Source organism: Passer domesticus, chromosome 10 (assembly GCF_036417665.1).
Source record: "Passer domesticus isolate bPasDom1 chromosome 10, bPasDom1.hap1, whole genome shotgun sequence".
Lineage (NCBI taxonomy): Eukaryota > Metazoa > Chordata > Aves > Passeriformes > Passeridae > Passer > Passer domesticus.
The window spans coordinates 23,710,971-23,728,206 of record NC_087483.1 but is presented as its reverse complement, the minus strand read 5'-3'; the positions used below and the strand labels follow the sequence as shown (position 1 = coordinate 23,728,206).

Sequence of the window (17,236 nt, the reverse complement as noted above, 5' to 3'; positions counted from 1 at the left end):
TTCTCATCAATGACAAAATTTCAGAGGAAGAAGTCCTCCTAGGCTTAGGGGTGAGATTGGTCTTATTAAAGCTTGAGGTCTGCACCAAGGAACTGAGCTAATTGTTCAGGGCTCTTTTTAGCAGCAAACCAAGGGAAATAGGTGCTTTCCCTGTATTAAATTCTTCAAAATTAAACATGAAAATAAATTAGGTGAATCATAGCCTGTGATGAGCCTCTTTCCCATAAATAACTGTGAGGGAGTTTAGAAGAAGTAGCTCAGCTGTAGAAATTTACATTTAAGCATCTACTTCTATGTCTACAGTAAGATGGAATAAATCCATCCAATATGTGACGTTTCTTCAATCTCAGGTTAGTTGATAAATTCCTGTTGTTCTTGCTAACAAGAAGTTTATGCAAAAGCAGCACAATGAAAGCCGAACTTTTTAGGAATGTATTACAAAATAGTAGCAATTGAAAGAGATGGCATTTAGGAAATTCTGATTATCACTTCGGCTTTCTCGAGAGTCTGTCCTGTGCTATTCAGGCAGATGCCAGTGCATTTCAGAGAAATGCTTTTTCATAGTTCACTACCACTTTCACTGCATTATGCAAATGAGACGCAAGTGTCTGTGGTATAATATGCTTTTTGTTTTCATTATCACTATTTTATTATTCATTTATTTGTTCATTCACAGGAGGCGCGATCTCCAACATGTACAGCATAATGGCTGCACGCTACAAGTATTTCCCTGAAGTGAAGACCAAAGGCATGGCTGCAGTCCCTAAACTGGTTCTCTTTACTTCAGAGCATGTGAGTTTAACACACTGCTAATTCTTAATTTACTGACATGTGAAAATGCTTTGTCATTAAACAACCACTCCATTTAATGTTCATTTGTTTGCTGCAGAGTCACTACTCAATAAAGAAGGCTGGAGCTGCACTTGGCTTTGGAACAGACAATGTGATTTTGATAAAATGCAATGAAAGGTAGGATGAATACTAAAGTTTTGATAGATTAAATGTGTTCATCTGTTAAATTTGTTTTATTGTGTTTAAGGACTGATTCAGTACAGTGTGTCAAGTTGCTAATGGCCTGTTGAGAAAATCCTATTAAATTATTTCAACTGCGTCTATTATTTACATATACATTCTTTAACTTTCTTTGTCTTCCTGTTTCTGTGAAAATTACAGAGGCAAAATAATACCAGCTGATTTGGAGGCAAAAATTCTGGAAGCAAAAGAAAAGGTTTGTGTTTTTAAACATTAGTGCTTAAATGCTTGGCTTAGTAAAATTGCTTCTTCCTTTGAAGCCAGAGTGTTGACATAAAAGAGAACATTATAATGATGTAAATATAATAACAGTATTTTTATGTGCTTAATTATACATTCATGTATTGTTTACAGAATTATCATATGTCTTGGTAAGGTTTCCATTTTCTGTTTACAACCAAAAGACTTTTAACTCTTGAACCACGACTGTAGTTCATGATGTTTAAAAATAATTTCCTGATTGGAAATATATGGAAACAAGCATGGAAACATAGAATCTTTTGTCTAAACTTTTAAGTTTAGCCAAATCCATAAAAGATTCTACAGAACCCTTAAAAAATCCTATAGATTTCATGTAGATAGCATGTATATTTGTTAAATATAGACAGTAAGATTGAATTTTAGGTATTAATTGCTATTTCTTGAAGCAATGCAGTGGAAAAACCCCATGAATTTTTAATGAAATAACCAAAGAGAGATCAAGATTTTTTTTTTTTATTTCTTAATTTCTTTACATTTGGGAACTCTATGAAATAGCAGTTCACATTTATTTAATCTAATTCAAAATTGTCTCTCTTTGATCTGATAGTTTCTCATTTATTGCCTTTGTTTTAGATTGCTTTGTTCTGCTTTGTTCTGTTTATTAGTAGATAAAGACTAAAGAAACAATTTCAAGCCTTCAAATCATGGCTTACAAATAATATTTAATTAATTTTTGTTTATACTGCTGTAAAAATCCCAAATTTACTTGAATATCGCTCATCTTCCACTACATTGTTTGAATCTCCTCACTGAAAGAGATTAGACAAAATAATGTTCTTTATCTTCTAACTAGTTAATTTTGTGAAGTTTCAAGAAAATAAAGAAAAAACCAGTTTGTTCTTACCATGTATATGATTAGTTAGATACTACTGTTGCTTATGTTGTGCCTTCCACATGGGAAGAAAAACGTTTTTAGGTTACCAAATGAAATAATATTTCCAGAATTATTTTCCTTTTTTTTTCTCTTTTTTTTTTTTCTGAAAGTGTTCTCAATTTATATTTGACCTTTTTTTTTTTTTTTTTTTTTTTTGTAGGGATACGTTCCTCTTTTTGTAAATGCAACTGCAGGCACAACAGTATATGGAGCCTTTGATCCAATACAGGAGATTGCAGATATATGTGAAAAATACAACCTCTGGCTCCATGTAGATGTAAGTAACAAAAACGTGCTGCTAGTCAGGCCTTGAATTAAAATATTTATTACTAGACCCTGAGTAAATTAAAATCTGTTGAGCTTTTTTAAAAAAATCTTTTTTTCTGTCTCTTCCAGGCTGCCTGGGGGGGTGGACTCTTAATGTCCCGAAAGCACCGTCACAAATTGAATGGAATAGAAAGGTACTACACACTGCTTCTTTGTAATACTGTTCTTGAAGTACTTTCATAAGGTACATGACCCTTCAACAATTTGTGAAAATATTACTTTGCTACAGTGAGTTCAAACACTAAATTAAACAATAGCAAGGCCAAAGGGAAAGGTTCCAACTGGGGAGATGCAAACAATACTACAGGAGAAATCTGTGATGTACCATTGAGTGAGAGATAAGTTTTCAGCAGGTTTGAAGGAAGACAAGGATATTACTTGGCAAAAAGGAAGGGAGGTTGTTCTATGCATAGCTTTGAAGGGATCATAAGCCTGGGAATGGATGGAGAAGTATTTGAAGAAAAAAAATGAAGTGTGAGAGCTAGACAATCTCTGAAATGTAGTGCTTTGAGAATACCAGTGATAAATGAGGGATCCAGGAAAGGTGTTTGAGTATGAATACCCACAGTGGGAATTTGTAGTGGTTCTCTCCTGAAAGATGTTTGCAGGTTTTCTGGAAAATAAAGAGTGTATGTTCATGAGTATTCTGTAAATGGAACACATACATATGCTTAATCTTATATCACTTTTATTTATACACACACATGACTTGAAATTTATACAACAGTGAGAGGAGTTAGAGACTGAATTAGCAGCAATTTTCAGGGGCAAGTTTCAGTACCTTTAAGGCTTAGGACTATGATAGACAGAGCTGCTACACTTCTGCTGTACCAGGGAAAAGACTGAGGTCATTCACAGAGAGGCCATAAAGGATGTCACCTGTGTCAGGGCACAGGGGCCTGTGTGTTGGTGCCATGTGGGGATCACATGAAACAAGCAGGAAGCTCTTGTTGAGGTCAGAGTGAAGTCTGCAGAAAAGAGCATGTGTGTACCCCCAGGTACATAACCCAGCTTACCAAGATGCTACTGAGACCAGAAGCCAGCCTTTGATTGAATCAAATTTAAAGAGGCAAAGCATTAGTGTTGGTAGTGACAGCAGAGTGAGAATGTGACCCTCCCACTGGTTCTTACAATGTTGCCTCAGGAGTCATTCCAGGCGTAGTCCTTGGCACAGTTGTAGCCATATCCAAGGATGACAAGTCTGTAGAAGATGCTATATTTATAATCCCATGGGTGTGTTGATCTCTAGATTTCCTCTGAAAGCACTCTACCATAAAATGGTGCCCATCTAAAAAAAATCAGAAAAGCAATGAGGAATCACAAAATTTAGATCTTTTCCATCATTGCAGGTATCAGCCTTCAGGGAAGCAAAAAATATTTGAAGCAAGTTCTATCCATGTACTTTTAAATTAGCACCAAATTGCTTCCTTGAGTTGGCTGTTCTGAGTATGGGCACCCTGTAAAATTGTAAAATGAGTATAGTGAGCAATGCTCTTCCTTAGGGAAAACAAACTATCCTAGGTTTGGGCATCCCATACAGTAAGTGAAGTACAATAGCAAGGATAGTGTATGGAAGGATTGGCAGAAAAACCATGGGGACCTTTCTGTCACAAGGGCAGCAGCATGTGGTGTGGAGTACTCTGAAGTAGCAGAATCCCATCAACCTTTGCCCAGTCCAATTTACTTGTGACTCATGGCAACATGAGTTGACATAAGTCAGCACTGCAAAATAATTTTCTTAAGATACAGAGGTTTGGTCACAGGAGTTTGGCACACCCCTTTTGACCTGAGGTCAACCCTGAGGTGCTAATTAAGGCCATAATTTTAAGCAAATACAGAAAGCAGCAGGCCATGAAGCGTGAAATTATTTCTTTCCCAGTCAGCTCTACAGATTTCAAACATGGGATGGGGCCCACATGTATGGGGTAATTGCCTGTCACGGGCCCAGCTGGGGTCTGTTGATAACACAGGTTGTTCCTGGCCTGCTCAGACACATTGGCATGGAGGACTGGCATGCTGCCATGGCACAGAGATGGGGTTGCCTGTGGTAGGAGAGCCTCTGGCTGCTGCTGCACTGAAGAGAGAGTGACAGCTTCATGTTAAAATAAACCTAATGCTCCTTCTGAGGAATGACTTGAAATTGTCTTTGTTTGAAACCCTGAAAGTTAAATGAATGTGCTAAACTGAAGGCATGGTGCTTTCAAATGGAAATAAGTTGTTATATAAATTCCTTTTTCCTGACTGCTCCATCTGAACTATTAGTGAAGTTTTTCTAAAAGATAAGTCTGAGCTATTTATCTGCTGGTTTGCACTGCTTAAGCAGCGGATGTTAGATGGATGGTGAGCTCCCCAGATACAGCACAGGCTGCACTGTTCCTTCAGCTGAGGGTGCTACAGTCTAACCTAGCACCTACAGGGATTGGAATTGGATCTAGAAATCAGTGGTCCCCAGACTGGGGTGAAGACACCACTGTGTTGCTCAAAACAGAGAAACTGGTTGTGTCTGTGTCCTCTGAGAGCAGGGTGTAGAAGAGGAGGAAATACCTTTTAATTTTCTTTCAACCACATTGTAAAAACACATGCACAGTCTGTGAAATACAATTATGCACTTTGCTTCTCTGGAACATGCAGTGAATCAAGGGGACGCTTGGTAATTAATTACTTAGGGTGAAAAGGTCAATGGATGTGCAACGTTGGCACATTTATTTCAGTGTCACCATTAAACTGTCTAGGATAGTATGTTAAAATACAGAACATCTGTTTGACATGTAAATTAGGTGATCTTGTGCATTGAATTGTGTTTACATGTAAGAAATTTTTAGCTTTACATAGAGAATGGTAGGATAAGATGTACAGTTTTAGAGCCTTTTAACAGTCCCTGGGCTTGACAAGCAAGGGCTGTGGCTCTAACTGGGAAAGCAGGGAAGCATGCAAAATGTCTTTTTCTTTCCTTTCTATTTTTCCAGCAGCTGTTCAGTAAAGAACTGTATTCTCCCACAATTCATATTAGTCCCTTAATTGTCTGACACCCCCACTTTCCCCATCAGTACCTTGAATCAATAGAACATATGAAAGTGGTTTTGTTATTTTTATTAGTGCTATTTCTAGAAGAGAGCTCTTCTGGGGATGATATTACTGTCTCAGCTAATCAGTCTGATACTAATTAGCTGGTATTAGTAATAATATAAAATAATCACAAGTCTGACATTGCAATGTTAGCATGAAAAAATTTCCTTGCCTGGACAGCATAGCTGGGAAAGAAGACACTTAAGACAGCAATAATACCCATAGTGATATCATCATGGTCAAAACTCCATATATTTCCAGGTGAAAGCAGAAAACAAAGGTGACTGCTTCAGATTATGTTCCTGTTTTCCAGACCTATCTGAATGTGTAATTTTTTTGCAGAGCCAACTCAGTCACTTGGAATCCACACAAGATGATGGGAGTGTTGTTACAATGTTCTGCCATTCTTGTCCGGGAGAAGGTCTGCCTTATATTTAATAATTAAACATTAAAAAGAAAACAAAAGTAAATATCAAGCCCTACTTTTTAAGAGGGTACTGCAAAATTTGTTTAATTTCAAAACTTCTTTTGGAAAGAATAATTGTGTGGATTTACACTGTGTTTTGGAATTTGTTTTATCTGTCCTGTGGGGTTTGGCTTTTTTTAATTAAAGTTGTAGACAGCATGGGTCAGATCCTCACCTGTTGGATCTTTGCATATTCTGATAGCAGCAATAGAGCCATGCTAATGTACTTCATCTAAGCACCTGCCCCATTGTTTGATATATGGAACATAGAGCCTCAGTCTTAGTACTTGGTCACACTCTAAACTGCTTAAGGAAGAAGCAAGTTTTTACCTTACATAGTGGTTTAGCAGTTTCCCAGTTCTGTTGAGAAGAAAACATGCTGGTCTTATTATGACTCTTTGAGGACTAGCATCTAGATTCTTAGTTGTCATCAATTAAAGGAAAACCTTGTGTCTTGTTTCTTTTAAGAAATACATATTTTTATTAAATTATAAAAAAAGAAAATCATATCATGTGTGGTATCATATGTGGATAGGACTAATGATGTTGTCTACTAACCTCTTGTATGCCAATTGCTACTAGAAGCACTTAGTTGAAGAAGTAATCCCTGGGTGTAGAATTGGGATGGAGAGTTGGAAGTTGCAGCCCTAGGTCTGCCATTGCTCTTCCAACCAATCCATCTCTAAACTGAGGAGCACAGCATTAATTTCCCTTATCTGTCAAAGGCAAGCATGAGCCTTTGTTTAGTGGCATGCATGCTTATTGTGCCAGCTATTGCAGGATTTTGGCTAGAGTTTTTGTTCTCTATATGAGAACTTTGATCGATGTTTTTGTATTTATGAGACACACTGGTGTCTTCAAGTTTCTTGCAAAAACCAGTTATAAACTCTAAAGGAAATGCAAAGCATTTTAGAAATGTCACATGTAAGACTTCTGTGTAACATACAGGAATTTGCTGTTTGGTGTTTCCACCAGGCATTTTTACCAGTAGTCCCTAGATTTCTATTAGTCTGTGAACCATATTTATTTATATGCAAAAGATGTCCAGTTTATGTCATTTGTGCTTATATTTATCACTAATGTTAAGTGTCATAAACAACATACAAAGTTTAAACCTTCAAATAAGCTTTTAAACTCCTTTTTGTGTAGTAATCTGTTGCACTGAGAGACCACAGCTTTATTCTCGTGTGTAATTTAACAAATCATAAATTTAAGTTTAAAGAACATAGCCTTATAAATTGAAGTGCGTAAAGCTAATATCACAAACTAAGTATCCAGATTAATCTGTGAATGTTTTCCCAGGGGGGTGTTTGTGTTTGTAAAATCATATGGCTACTCAGAGACTTCTAAGAGAACCACCTTAAGTTAATGAAATTAATTTTGTGGCTCAGGTTTGCAAAACAAGGTCAGTATGTTATAATGTGTCCCATCAAAGAACAATCCTCCTGTACATGTTTGAAATACATTTTTATACATTATTAGTGTGTACATTCTCTCATGCACAAATGCCAGATAAGTGTACGTGTTTTTTGTTGTAGGGTATTCTTCAAGGCTGCAATCAAATGTGTGCAGGCTATCTCTTCCAGCCAGACAAACAGTATGATGTCTCCTATGACACTGGAGATAAGGCAATACAGTGTGGTCGACATGTAGACATTTTCAAATTCTGGTTGATGTGGAAAGCAAAGGTAAATAACAAAAGTTTAGCTCAAAAACCAGAAATGTATTTATTTAATTTCTAAGTGTCATGTAATGGAATACTTCATTTTAACATAAATGCTTATGTCATTACCATCTCTAAACACACAAATATCCAAGTATTGACTCAGAAAGGAAGTATGTGAGTTATAGAACAATGCTAGCTGTCAGTAAATTCAGATGGCAATTAGAAGAAATATTAAGTCACTAGATGAGTCCTGCAGAAAAGCCATTGAGTGCAGGGCACCAAAATGATATCTTGTTGTGATGCTCTACACTTGGATACGTATTTTATGACAGATTATTTGTAACAGCAGAGCAGCCTTGATGACTTACAAGGACCCTTTGAACATGACATTTCAATGAATAGATTTTATAAGCAAATTTTTAACTTAAAACAAAGCCTTTTTCTGAGGAAGCATTGCCCAAGTGATGATTCCACAGTTGATTACCTGGTATTACTGTGGTATGCCTGGATGGCTGAATTGAAGCATGGGCTTTTGTCCAGGCTTACCTGTTCACAAGATGAAGGTTCATGTAATCAAGAAAACACATTCCATTTTTATTGCTTTATCTGCAGTCATCTCATTACTGTTATTCTTGATCTTCTGCTGGCAAAATGGGAATCCAGTTGGGTAACCTGTCCAGAGTCTAATTTTTAAAATATAACTGATATTAAATGTAATGATAAACTCTAAAATCATAAACCAATTTTTACTTTGGGAGAAAATGCTTGCTTCTTCATTCATGTACAAAGTGTACTTAAAAAAAAGAACCCAACTATTTATTATCAGTATTCATATACTTTTTCTGGGATTATGACCTTGACAAGATATCAGGTGGTAGGCAAGTGACTTCTAGTAAACATACTGCAGACTTCTGCTTGCTGATTAAATGCACATTTCTAGCAAACTCTTCACAGGAAATATTTTACTTCCTAATTCTTACACTTTCAACTGGATTCCCATTCCAAGTTTCTGGTCTTTCAGCAATAGCTGTGAAGCCAGGTCATAATATCCATAATATTTTTGGAAACTCGAAAAATATAAAAGGCCTAAAATAATCTACTAAAAATAGTGAAAATCCATGTTATTTTCATAACAAATTGTCTTAAAATGAGACAAACCAAATAGTGTCTTACAATTGGGCCACCTTTAGCCACTTTTTTACCGTTGATTAACGCTACTTTTAAGTTACAAGAAATAATTCTGCTAAACATTTTCTGCCTGAAAATATTTAAGAGTGAAACCTATCTGAAAAAGGTGATTGCATCAGAGCAGGAAAAAAAAAATGACCATATAATTAATACCTACTTTCTTATTAAAATAGGGTACAGTAGGATTTGAAAATCAGATCAATAAATGTCTGGAGCTGGCAGAATATCTCTACACTAAAATCAAAAACAGAGAAGAATTTGAGATGGTTTTTGAAGGGCAGGTAAGTTTGCTTTCACATATGTATGAGCCAAATCTGTCTTCATGCTTCTCACAGTTCTTCAAGACAACTATGCATAACTGCTCTGATTTTCTAAAGAACTACATGACTATTTTCTAAAGAACTACATAAGTGGGCAGATTTTTTGTCAAATCATGCGGTTTTGTACCATAAATATCATGTTTATCTCCTCCTCTCCTTCATGCCCTCAATTTAGGGCATGATGATTACCTTAATACAACCTACTCATACTGAGATTATTAGTGCATAACTGAGAATCTGCTATTTTTACTGTATATTCTTTTGCAAGTGCCAGTACATAAACCTTTGGATCATAGTATAAACTTCATTTCCCCCTTTGCTAAGGAAAGCAAAATTGGGTTGCCCTTGCTGTGATCCTGAAAAACTGTTACTCATAGAACTGCACAAGGGTGAAAAGCATTTTCACTTCATTAGCAACCTAAATATTGCAAATGGGACAATGTATAGGGAATCTAAGGCAGCAGAGGCAAGCAGCAGTACTGTAATCTATTTCTGTCTGTTTAACATGCAGGACTAGGAAAGTTAATACTGTATTTTGTCTTTCATGTCTGTGATAAAATATGCTACTGACTAGCCTTTAGTGTGGGACTGATCTGTATAATTTTTTTAATTGATGCATATGTTTGGTTCTTTTTGCAGCCAGAGCATACAAATGTATGTTTCTGGTATATTCCTCCAAGTCTCAGGGGCATGCCAGACTCTGATGAGAGAAGAGAGAAGTTACACAGGGTAAGTATTTTTGGTCAAATGTAAAAAGATAATTCCAAATTCTGAGACATCAGTTCTCCTTTGCTTGTTATGACCTTGAAATTTGTTCACTTTTGTCTTTTATTTATATTGATGCTCAAGTAATGTTTTCCCTATAGAATCAGATTCAGAACATATTCAGTTATCCTGTGCTCACAAGTGTTACAAGCCTCCAAAAAGTAGCTAGGCCTACAGACATCAGAGGTTTTGGATAGGACAGCTTATCAATAAGAGAAACAGAAGGGTAATTGTTTGAAAATGCTTGGACAGGTAAAGGACATGAAAACATGTAAGTTCCTTCTCAGGTATTTATTTTGGTTTTAAATGCCAATGCATTAATGCATTTCAGTGAAAATGAATACCCTTTGGAGGACTTTGGGATACGTTTATTTGAAGTGGTAGAGGAAAGTGAAGGCATCATAGAAGCACCACCAGAAAAGATATAATGTTATTCAGGACTTGAGGGAAGCCAAATACAGTGATTTTGTAGTAGTGTTTTAGACAGAAGTGGAATGAAATACATTCAGGAGGCAAAAGAATGATATCATGGTGTCAAGAGTAATTGCTCTTTCGTGTGTGTGTGTGTGTTAAGGAAGGGAGAAGAATGAGCAAACTTGGGAGATTTTGTAGAGGATTTAATGACTGCATCACAATGGGAAAAGAGAATGAAAGAGAATAGAAATTCTTGGGTAAAATTCTTGGGTCAAGCCAGTCCCATATTAGATAAAGAAATTGCCAAAAAAAGAGAGAATAGAGGAAGATAGAGGTAAGAAACAGCAAGAGGGATGAAATATTTGATTTAACCCTGTTAAATGTTAGAGGACATCATAAAGCATTCTACAAAACAGTAAAAGAGCCAGACATCTGACCTTGCCTGGCAGAGAGGAGAGCAGGAGAATGAAGGTCTGGATGGAAAAACTGGGCTTAGTCAATACCAAATATTAAGACTGTCAGGACATTATTCCTTGTAAATTAAACCAAGGAAGTGAGATTGTGGTAAATGCACAGTACTGCAAAACTATTGGAAGGTTTCCATGGCTTATCCTAACAAAAAAAAAATTCTTTATGACATAGATCTTGTTGAAAAATTTCCATTGTTGTCCCCACATACAAAATGCTTTCAGAATACATAATATTCTCATGGAAAACATCCACTACCCTCAAAAAGGTCTGGAGTGGACATTCATACAGAAGCACAAAGAAATGAGATATACATTTAATATATAAAATTATTACATAGCGAATACTCTGGGATACTATTAATTTGTAAATCATAAAGATGGAAATTATTGTTGTCAATTTTTGTTTAAATAGCCAATCCTGCATATTTCGTTTTTCAACCTTTTCCTTGTTACAGACATTTTTTATTAAAACAAATGCCTGCAAATGCCTGTCAATTTATTTTCTCTGAATTAAGAAATGCTGTGATATACAAAGAAAGAATAATTTTTTCTTCTTTCTTTGTCTCTCTCTCTTTTTAAATTTATTTTATGATAAAGGTGGCACCGAAAATCAAGGCCTTGATGATGGAGTCAGGTACCACCATGGTTGGATATCAGCCCCAGGGTGACAAAGTCAACTTCTTCCGAATGGTCATCTCCAACCCAGCAGCAACTAAGTCTGACATTGACTTCCTCATTGAGGAAATTGAGAGGTTGGGGCAGGAGCTGTAGTGGTTGAATTATTTATTTCTTGAATTCACTGTTTTCCAGCACTGGCTGTTTTTTAAACCCAGTTCTGCAGAACACGTTTAAAGGAAATCCTCTTTCTGTAAGTTGCAATCTCCTAAGACATCCTTGAACAAAACAGCTATAGGCTACTGAAATATATATGTATTGGTAGATCATATTATTGAGGGAAAATGTATTATCTTGAAGTTGAATTACTATTGACTCTTACATTGGTCTTGTTTATTGTAGACAGCAGAAAATTAATAGGTATTAAAATAGCAAATTAAGAACTCTGCACAGTATATATGTACAGTATAAATAAATATATATAATTATATATATACATACATATATATATATATAAAGTGGTTATAAACTTAGATCAAAGCCACAGCATGTTTTCCACTTTAAGAAAATTAAGTTTTCCTTCAACAACTTTGATGTGGATAATGTGCTACAAGTTTTTCTGCCAGACAGAAATAGACATATAGAAACATTTCTAAAATATAGATTCTTAGGAGCTAAAGAAAATGTATAACAGTATTAGATCTTATTGTTGGTGCTTTTCTCACATACAAAACAGCAATCTCTAAGAGCACCTTTGAGTAAAATAGTTGTACTTGCCCTTTAGTGTCAAATCAGGGGATCACAGTAGCAGAGTCATTGTAACAGGTATATTATTGCTGTATTTTTAGAGGTTAATTTGTGTAGATTGTGTATATTATTGTTAAATTACTTTGTGTAAAAGGATTTAATGTAATAGTTTTACAGCAAGATAACTGTTTAATTGTAGGTATCTGAAATATTTGCTTATTTATATGCAGAGATTTACCATGCTGAAGAGTTGTCTTGTATTTTCTTCCGTTTGTAATGTAACCTATTTATATATTATTGAAGTTCTAAATAATGTTTATGGTATTTTAGTGTCTTTGTGAGCCAAAGAAAAAATACGAAAATATTAGTTGACACTTTTGTTTAAATCCTAGTGCCCTTAAAGTAATAAATTACAGATAATTTTACTGAAGATAAGGAATTCTGATCTTGTGTATAGACTATGAAATTATGGGATCCCTTTAATCTATTAGAATTATTAGAAATTTCAGTTTTATTTATTGTAATGTCAGACTGTTCAGTGTTCTGAATGCTTTTCTAGTGAATATTGATTGTTAACCAAGGCCCCTGTTTTTGAGTTTTATTTCAGAACTGACCCTGTGACCATTTTAACTAAATTCTGTGGGAGTTTTAACCAGCATCATTCTTTCACTATCTGTTTGGAGCTTAAAATAAATAAAACCAAAAGTAACCTCAGTATCTTTTAACACAGATAGCTTGTCCCAATAATTTCAACTGGTTAGTCTTTTCAAAGTATAGGCACCAGATTCATCTGCAGCTTGATCAATTTTAATCATTAGATAATCAATATTACTGAGTGGAAAAGTCCATACTGGAAACAGAGTAGTGGAACAAAATGGAGATTCAATAATCCTCTGTTCACTGAGTTAGTGTCATGGTGATAAATGGAATATGCTAATTTCAAGTGTTTTCATACCTGATTCTTTGCAAAGCAATAATTAATTGCTTTTTCTCTCTCCCCTCCACGTCAGTAAAAAAATTCAATTATTTTAGGAACTTTATGTGAAATACAGTCATACCATGCTGTTTTTGCAGTCTCTCTGGCCCCTGTCAATCCTGTGGAAGGACACCTCCAGGCAAGAGAGATTTCCACCCTGCAGGTCCCACTGGCTGTCTTTTGAGGATGGTGTCTCATGTTTGTGGCTGTGATAGCACAGGGAGAAGGAAGAAGCTGTTATGGTAAATGCTGTATCCTGCAGCACAGCCTTTCCAGCTTTTCATAGGACTCTTGCTTATTCCTCTTTCATAACCTTCTGTAACATCTTTTCTTCCAACTGAGTTGAATCTAATCTTCAGATTTATGAGTATGACTTAAAATAGATCTGCATTGTTACTTCATATCATTAAATCCCCTAGTAATCTTACCAACACAGTATTTCTTTCATTAGGTTTTTTTAAGACTGTGTAGTTGGTTTCCTGCCTTCTTGATCTTCAACACCAATCTTCCTCATGTATAAGCCTATTGTATTACTGTGTATTCAATACTTGATGTTTCCTGGTGTAAACATCCATGCTGTATGACCTGAGGCCTGCACTACAGATGTAGCTGGCATTAACATTGACTTCAGTACTAGCTTCCATGATATTGAATGCCATTCTTTATAGGTACCAGCTGTTCATCAAAACTAGAGGACCTCTCATTGAGAGCTGTTCTTAGAGTACAGAAAGAAGTTTGTTTTGAAGAAGCACAATGTCACATTTTTATTTCAGGCTTCTGTCTGAAATCTGGTCTCAGTTTTACTTTATTCAAAGGGCAGCTACAGAAGATGGAAAAAATTCTTTCAGTCCTTCTTGTTTATGAAAACAATATGAGCTAATATAATTAATCCAAAGATGTATAACTGGTGACAGCTTCACTAGAGGATTTTATGTCTTCCACACAAACACCATGGTTCTTATGATTTCCCCAGTTCCTAGGTGGGAATTTCTGATTTCCTTCACCTCCCTTGCCAACAACAGTATTACTAAAGCTCTATCTTCCCCTCAGTCCTCTAACCGTAATATTTTAACCTCATGAACCCTGTAACCAGATCACCATCTCAATATTCTACTAGTAGTTTAATGTGTCTGAGATGTTAATTCTCCTTGAAGCATATAAACGAGGTGAAGAGAACCATCTTCATCCTGACCATGAAGCTGTAGGAAGGACCATGACACAGCTGATGGCATTCATACAGCATGCCCCTGACACTTCTGGGATGGAGTCAGAAACAGATCTAGAGCTCCTCAGTGCACATATGATATTTTCCTTACTAAAATTTCTGCTTCTTCCTTTTATGGAGTATCTTGTGTTTTGAAGGTTAAAAGCATCAGAGGTTCTTCCTATTGCCATTGATGGTTTGCAGCTAAGTGGGAATAATGGAGCTCCTCCTGCTTGTTTTGGAAGCAAGACAGTTAATGCATAGGTGTTGTCTCTAAAGATAGAGGGCTTAGATTTATCTTCCTACCCTCTGCATTTATCTTGCTTTTCTGCAGTGTTGTCTTGACACAGATGACCACAATTGGATTTTTGCAAAGCTTTTGATTCTAATATCAGTCTCTGGGGTGTTTTTCTGTCACATATACTGTGTTCAACAGGAACCATGCTCGTATTAATTTCTGACTTGGTTAACTGATTTTAACAGAGCTGTTACAGTCATTAGTGAGAAAACTCATCTCTGTTCTTATTAGGTAATTTCATCTGAGTAATATGCCACAGCTTCTCAGACTAACGCTGACCTGGAACTTTCCTTCTTTTAAATCCATGTACTATTGACTGTGAGAGATTAGGATGCATGGATATACAGGAGTATTGACTAATGTAAAGCATTTTAATTCCAGGTGAGCAACTTTGTTTTTCTGAGGTTTAAAATACACTCTGAGCTAGCAATTTTGCCTTTAAAATCACAGGGACAATCACTGTAACTTTGCATGGGTGAATTCAGATCAATTAAGCAATAGGCAAAATCTTAGCTGAACAGGTAGCTGCAGTGCTTATGAACTGATATAATTTATTTGGAAAAGACTGACCACTGGATAAAAATCAAGAGCAGCTGGTGATTTTGAATGAGAAAAGTTCTGATTGTGTTATTAAATGTAATTTTTAAAGAAGACAGATTATACCATTCATGACAGACAGCCAGAAGCAGGGGCCTTGGGAATAATCCAGAATTTTAAAATCATCATGAAGTTAGCTCATAATCTGTTTTTTGAATGGTGAAAAATATGAAGAGATTTTTTAAACAGAATCTCTGTTTTGTGGTTTAAGAAATGTTGAAGTTATAAAGAAGTTATGCAATGCAGTTTTAATTTTTCAATAAAAGTTTATCTTAAAAATTACTAATTTGTCTCATATAATTTTTGTGAGATCTTTTGTTTCCTTAAGAATATGAGACAAAAGCCATGTAACATTATCCCTTGCCTTAAAAATAGTAAGACAAATGTTAAGGCAATTTTTTAATTTTAATTGTGGATTGAATGTGAGCTTGTACCAATAGAGACTGAGAAAGAACCACAAGCACAGAACCTTGGTCAGTTTGGACAGGATGGTTGAGACATTACTAATGTGTGTAATATGAAAAATGTGCTTTAAAATCTTGGATTCTAGACCATGTTTGGGGTAACCCATTATTCTCTTGTAGGAGATAAAATAATTTCATTTTTTTACACCAAATAGATTGAAAAATAAGAGTACATTTTGAATTCATTAAAATATAAAATTCTTTTTTTCATGGTATAGATAAATTCTGATTAATTGCTGCTCTATGCATTATCTATAGAACTGTCATTGATTTTAACAGTATATAGGAAATTTTATTTTGATTGCTTTGGGGTAGGATGAACATCCTTCAAGTAGGATGAGTTATCTTAAAAACAGTTTTATTTCCAAGTTAAATATTTTATGAAGCAAATTAGTCACGAGAAAAATACATGCAAGAAACATATTAAGCCAATTAGTGTAGCATGCAAATGCCATCGTGCAAAGCACTAAAAATTATGGAGGATGATTGTATGGTGTGAATATTAAGGAATGTTCAGGTTACCCACAGACTGGTCAGTAAAATGTTGGGACCACAACAAGGCTGTGTGTAGTTAGCACAGCTCTCTGTGGTCAGCAGAATCACACCTGCCTGGATTTCCTCTGTAGTGTTCTGTAATTTGCAAGTCCTGACAGTTATGCTGAGGGTGACGATACATGAACTGGGAGCAGTGTTCACTCAAGAACAGCAGCTAAGGGAGGAGGAGATGAGAAGATGCAAGCACTGTCTGAAAGCAAAAGATGGAAGGAAGGATGGCTGCAAAATGCAGAAGGATTTCTGTTTCCTTTGAGTATTTGAAAGAACCAGACTTTTGGACAAAGCAAAATTAAAATTTTGGTTAGAAGAAAAGGTAAGATGCAAGAAGAGGATTTTATTTAGACCTGGTAAAGACTGAGAAAAGTTCTGGTTGTCTGCTTTAATAGATCTATCTACTGGGGAAAAATGGAACATTGTTTAGTAATGATGATAAGAGAAAAAGCTGAAGACCTTGAGTTATTTCTCCTATGTATAAGTACTCTGTTCAGCACCTGAATCAGACTGGATAAGTATACTTGAGATGTATATTTGTGAGTGTATTTATATGCATTGGTATAAATGAGAAGAATGTACATGCCTTACATACTCAGTGTGTATCAGAAAAAATTAAGTTTTGCACGATGATGACTGTTTTGTGTAGGATTTTTCAGGACAGTGGAAGTATAATATTGAACAAGTATATAGTGAAGGAAACAGTGAATTATTTTCCCCTACCCTTAAAAATATGGATATTTATATAAATTGTTAAATCTCTATCATATGAAATTCTCAAATTACATACCTTTTAACAGGATACCAGTCTGGTTCATCTACAAATGGTTGGTTTGATGCAGGAATTACTATATAAAAATGTATGGCCTTGCTTTTTGTGGAAAGGTGTTGTGTCACGACTGTGCGAGCACAAATATGTAAGATCAATGCAGATGATAGG

General features: G+C 35.5%; 1 protein-coding gene across 1 annotated transcript in view; it reads left to right on the top strand.

Annotated features, from left to right (window-relative positions):
• The window catches only part of GAD1 (glutamate decarboxylase 1), a 33,613-nt gene extending 18,045 nt beyond the window's left edge, over positions 1-15,568 (top strand). The window contains exons 8-17 of the mRNA XM_064434502.1: positions 677-792; positions 890-969; positions 1,174-1,228; positions 2,328-2,444; positions 2,564-2,628; positions 5,903-5,981; positions 7,565-7,714; positions 9,054-9,161; positions 9,840-9,929; positions 11,447-15,568. Of these exons, the coding sequence (XP_064290572.1) occupies positions 677-792; positions 890-969; positions 1,174-1,228; positions 2,328-2,444; positions 2,564-2,628; positions 5,903-5,981; positions 7,565-7,714; positions 9,054-9,161; positions 9,840-9,929; positions 11,447-11,620 (1,034 nt within the window). The 3' untranslated portion in view covers positions 11,621-15,568. The remainder of the gene's footprint in view (positions 1-676; positions 793-889; positions 970-1,173; positions 1,229-2,327; positions 2,445-2,563; positions 2,629-5,902; positions 5,982-7,564; positions 7,715-9,053; positions 9,162-9,839; positions 9,930-11,446) is intronic.
• The last annotated feature ends 1,668 nt before the right edge of the window (positions 15,569-17,236 follow it).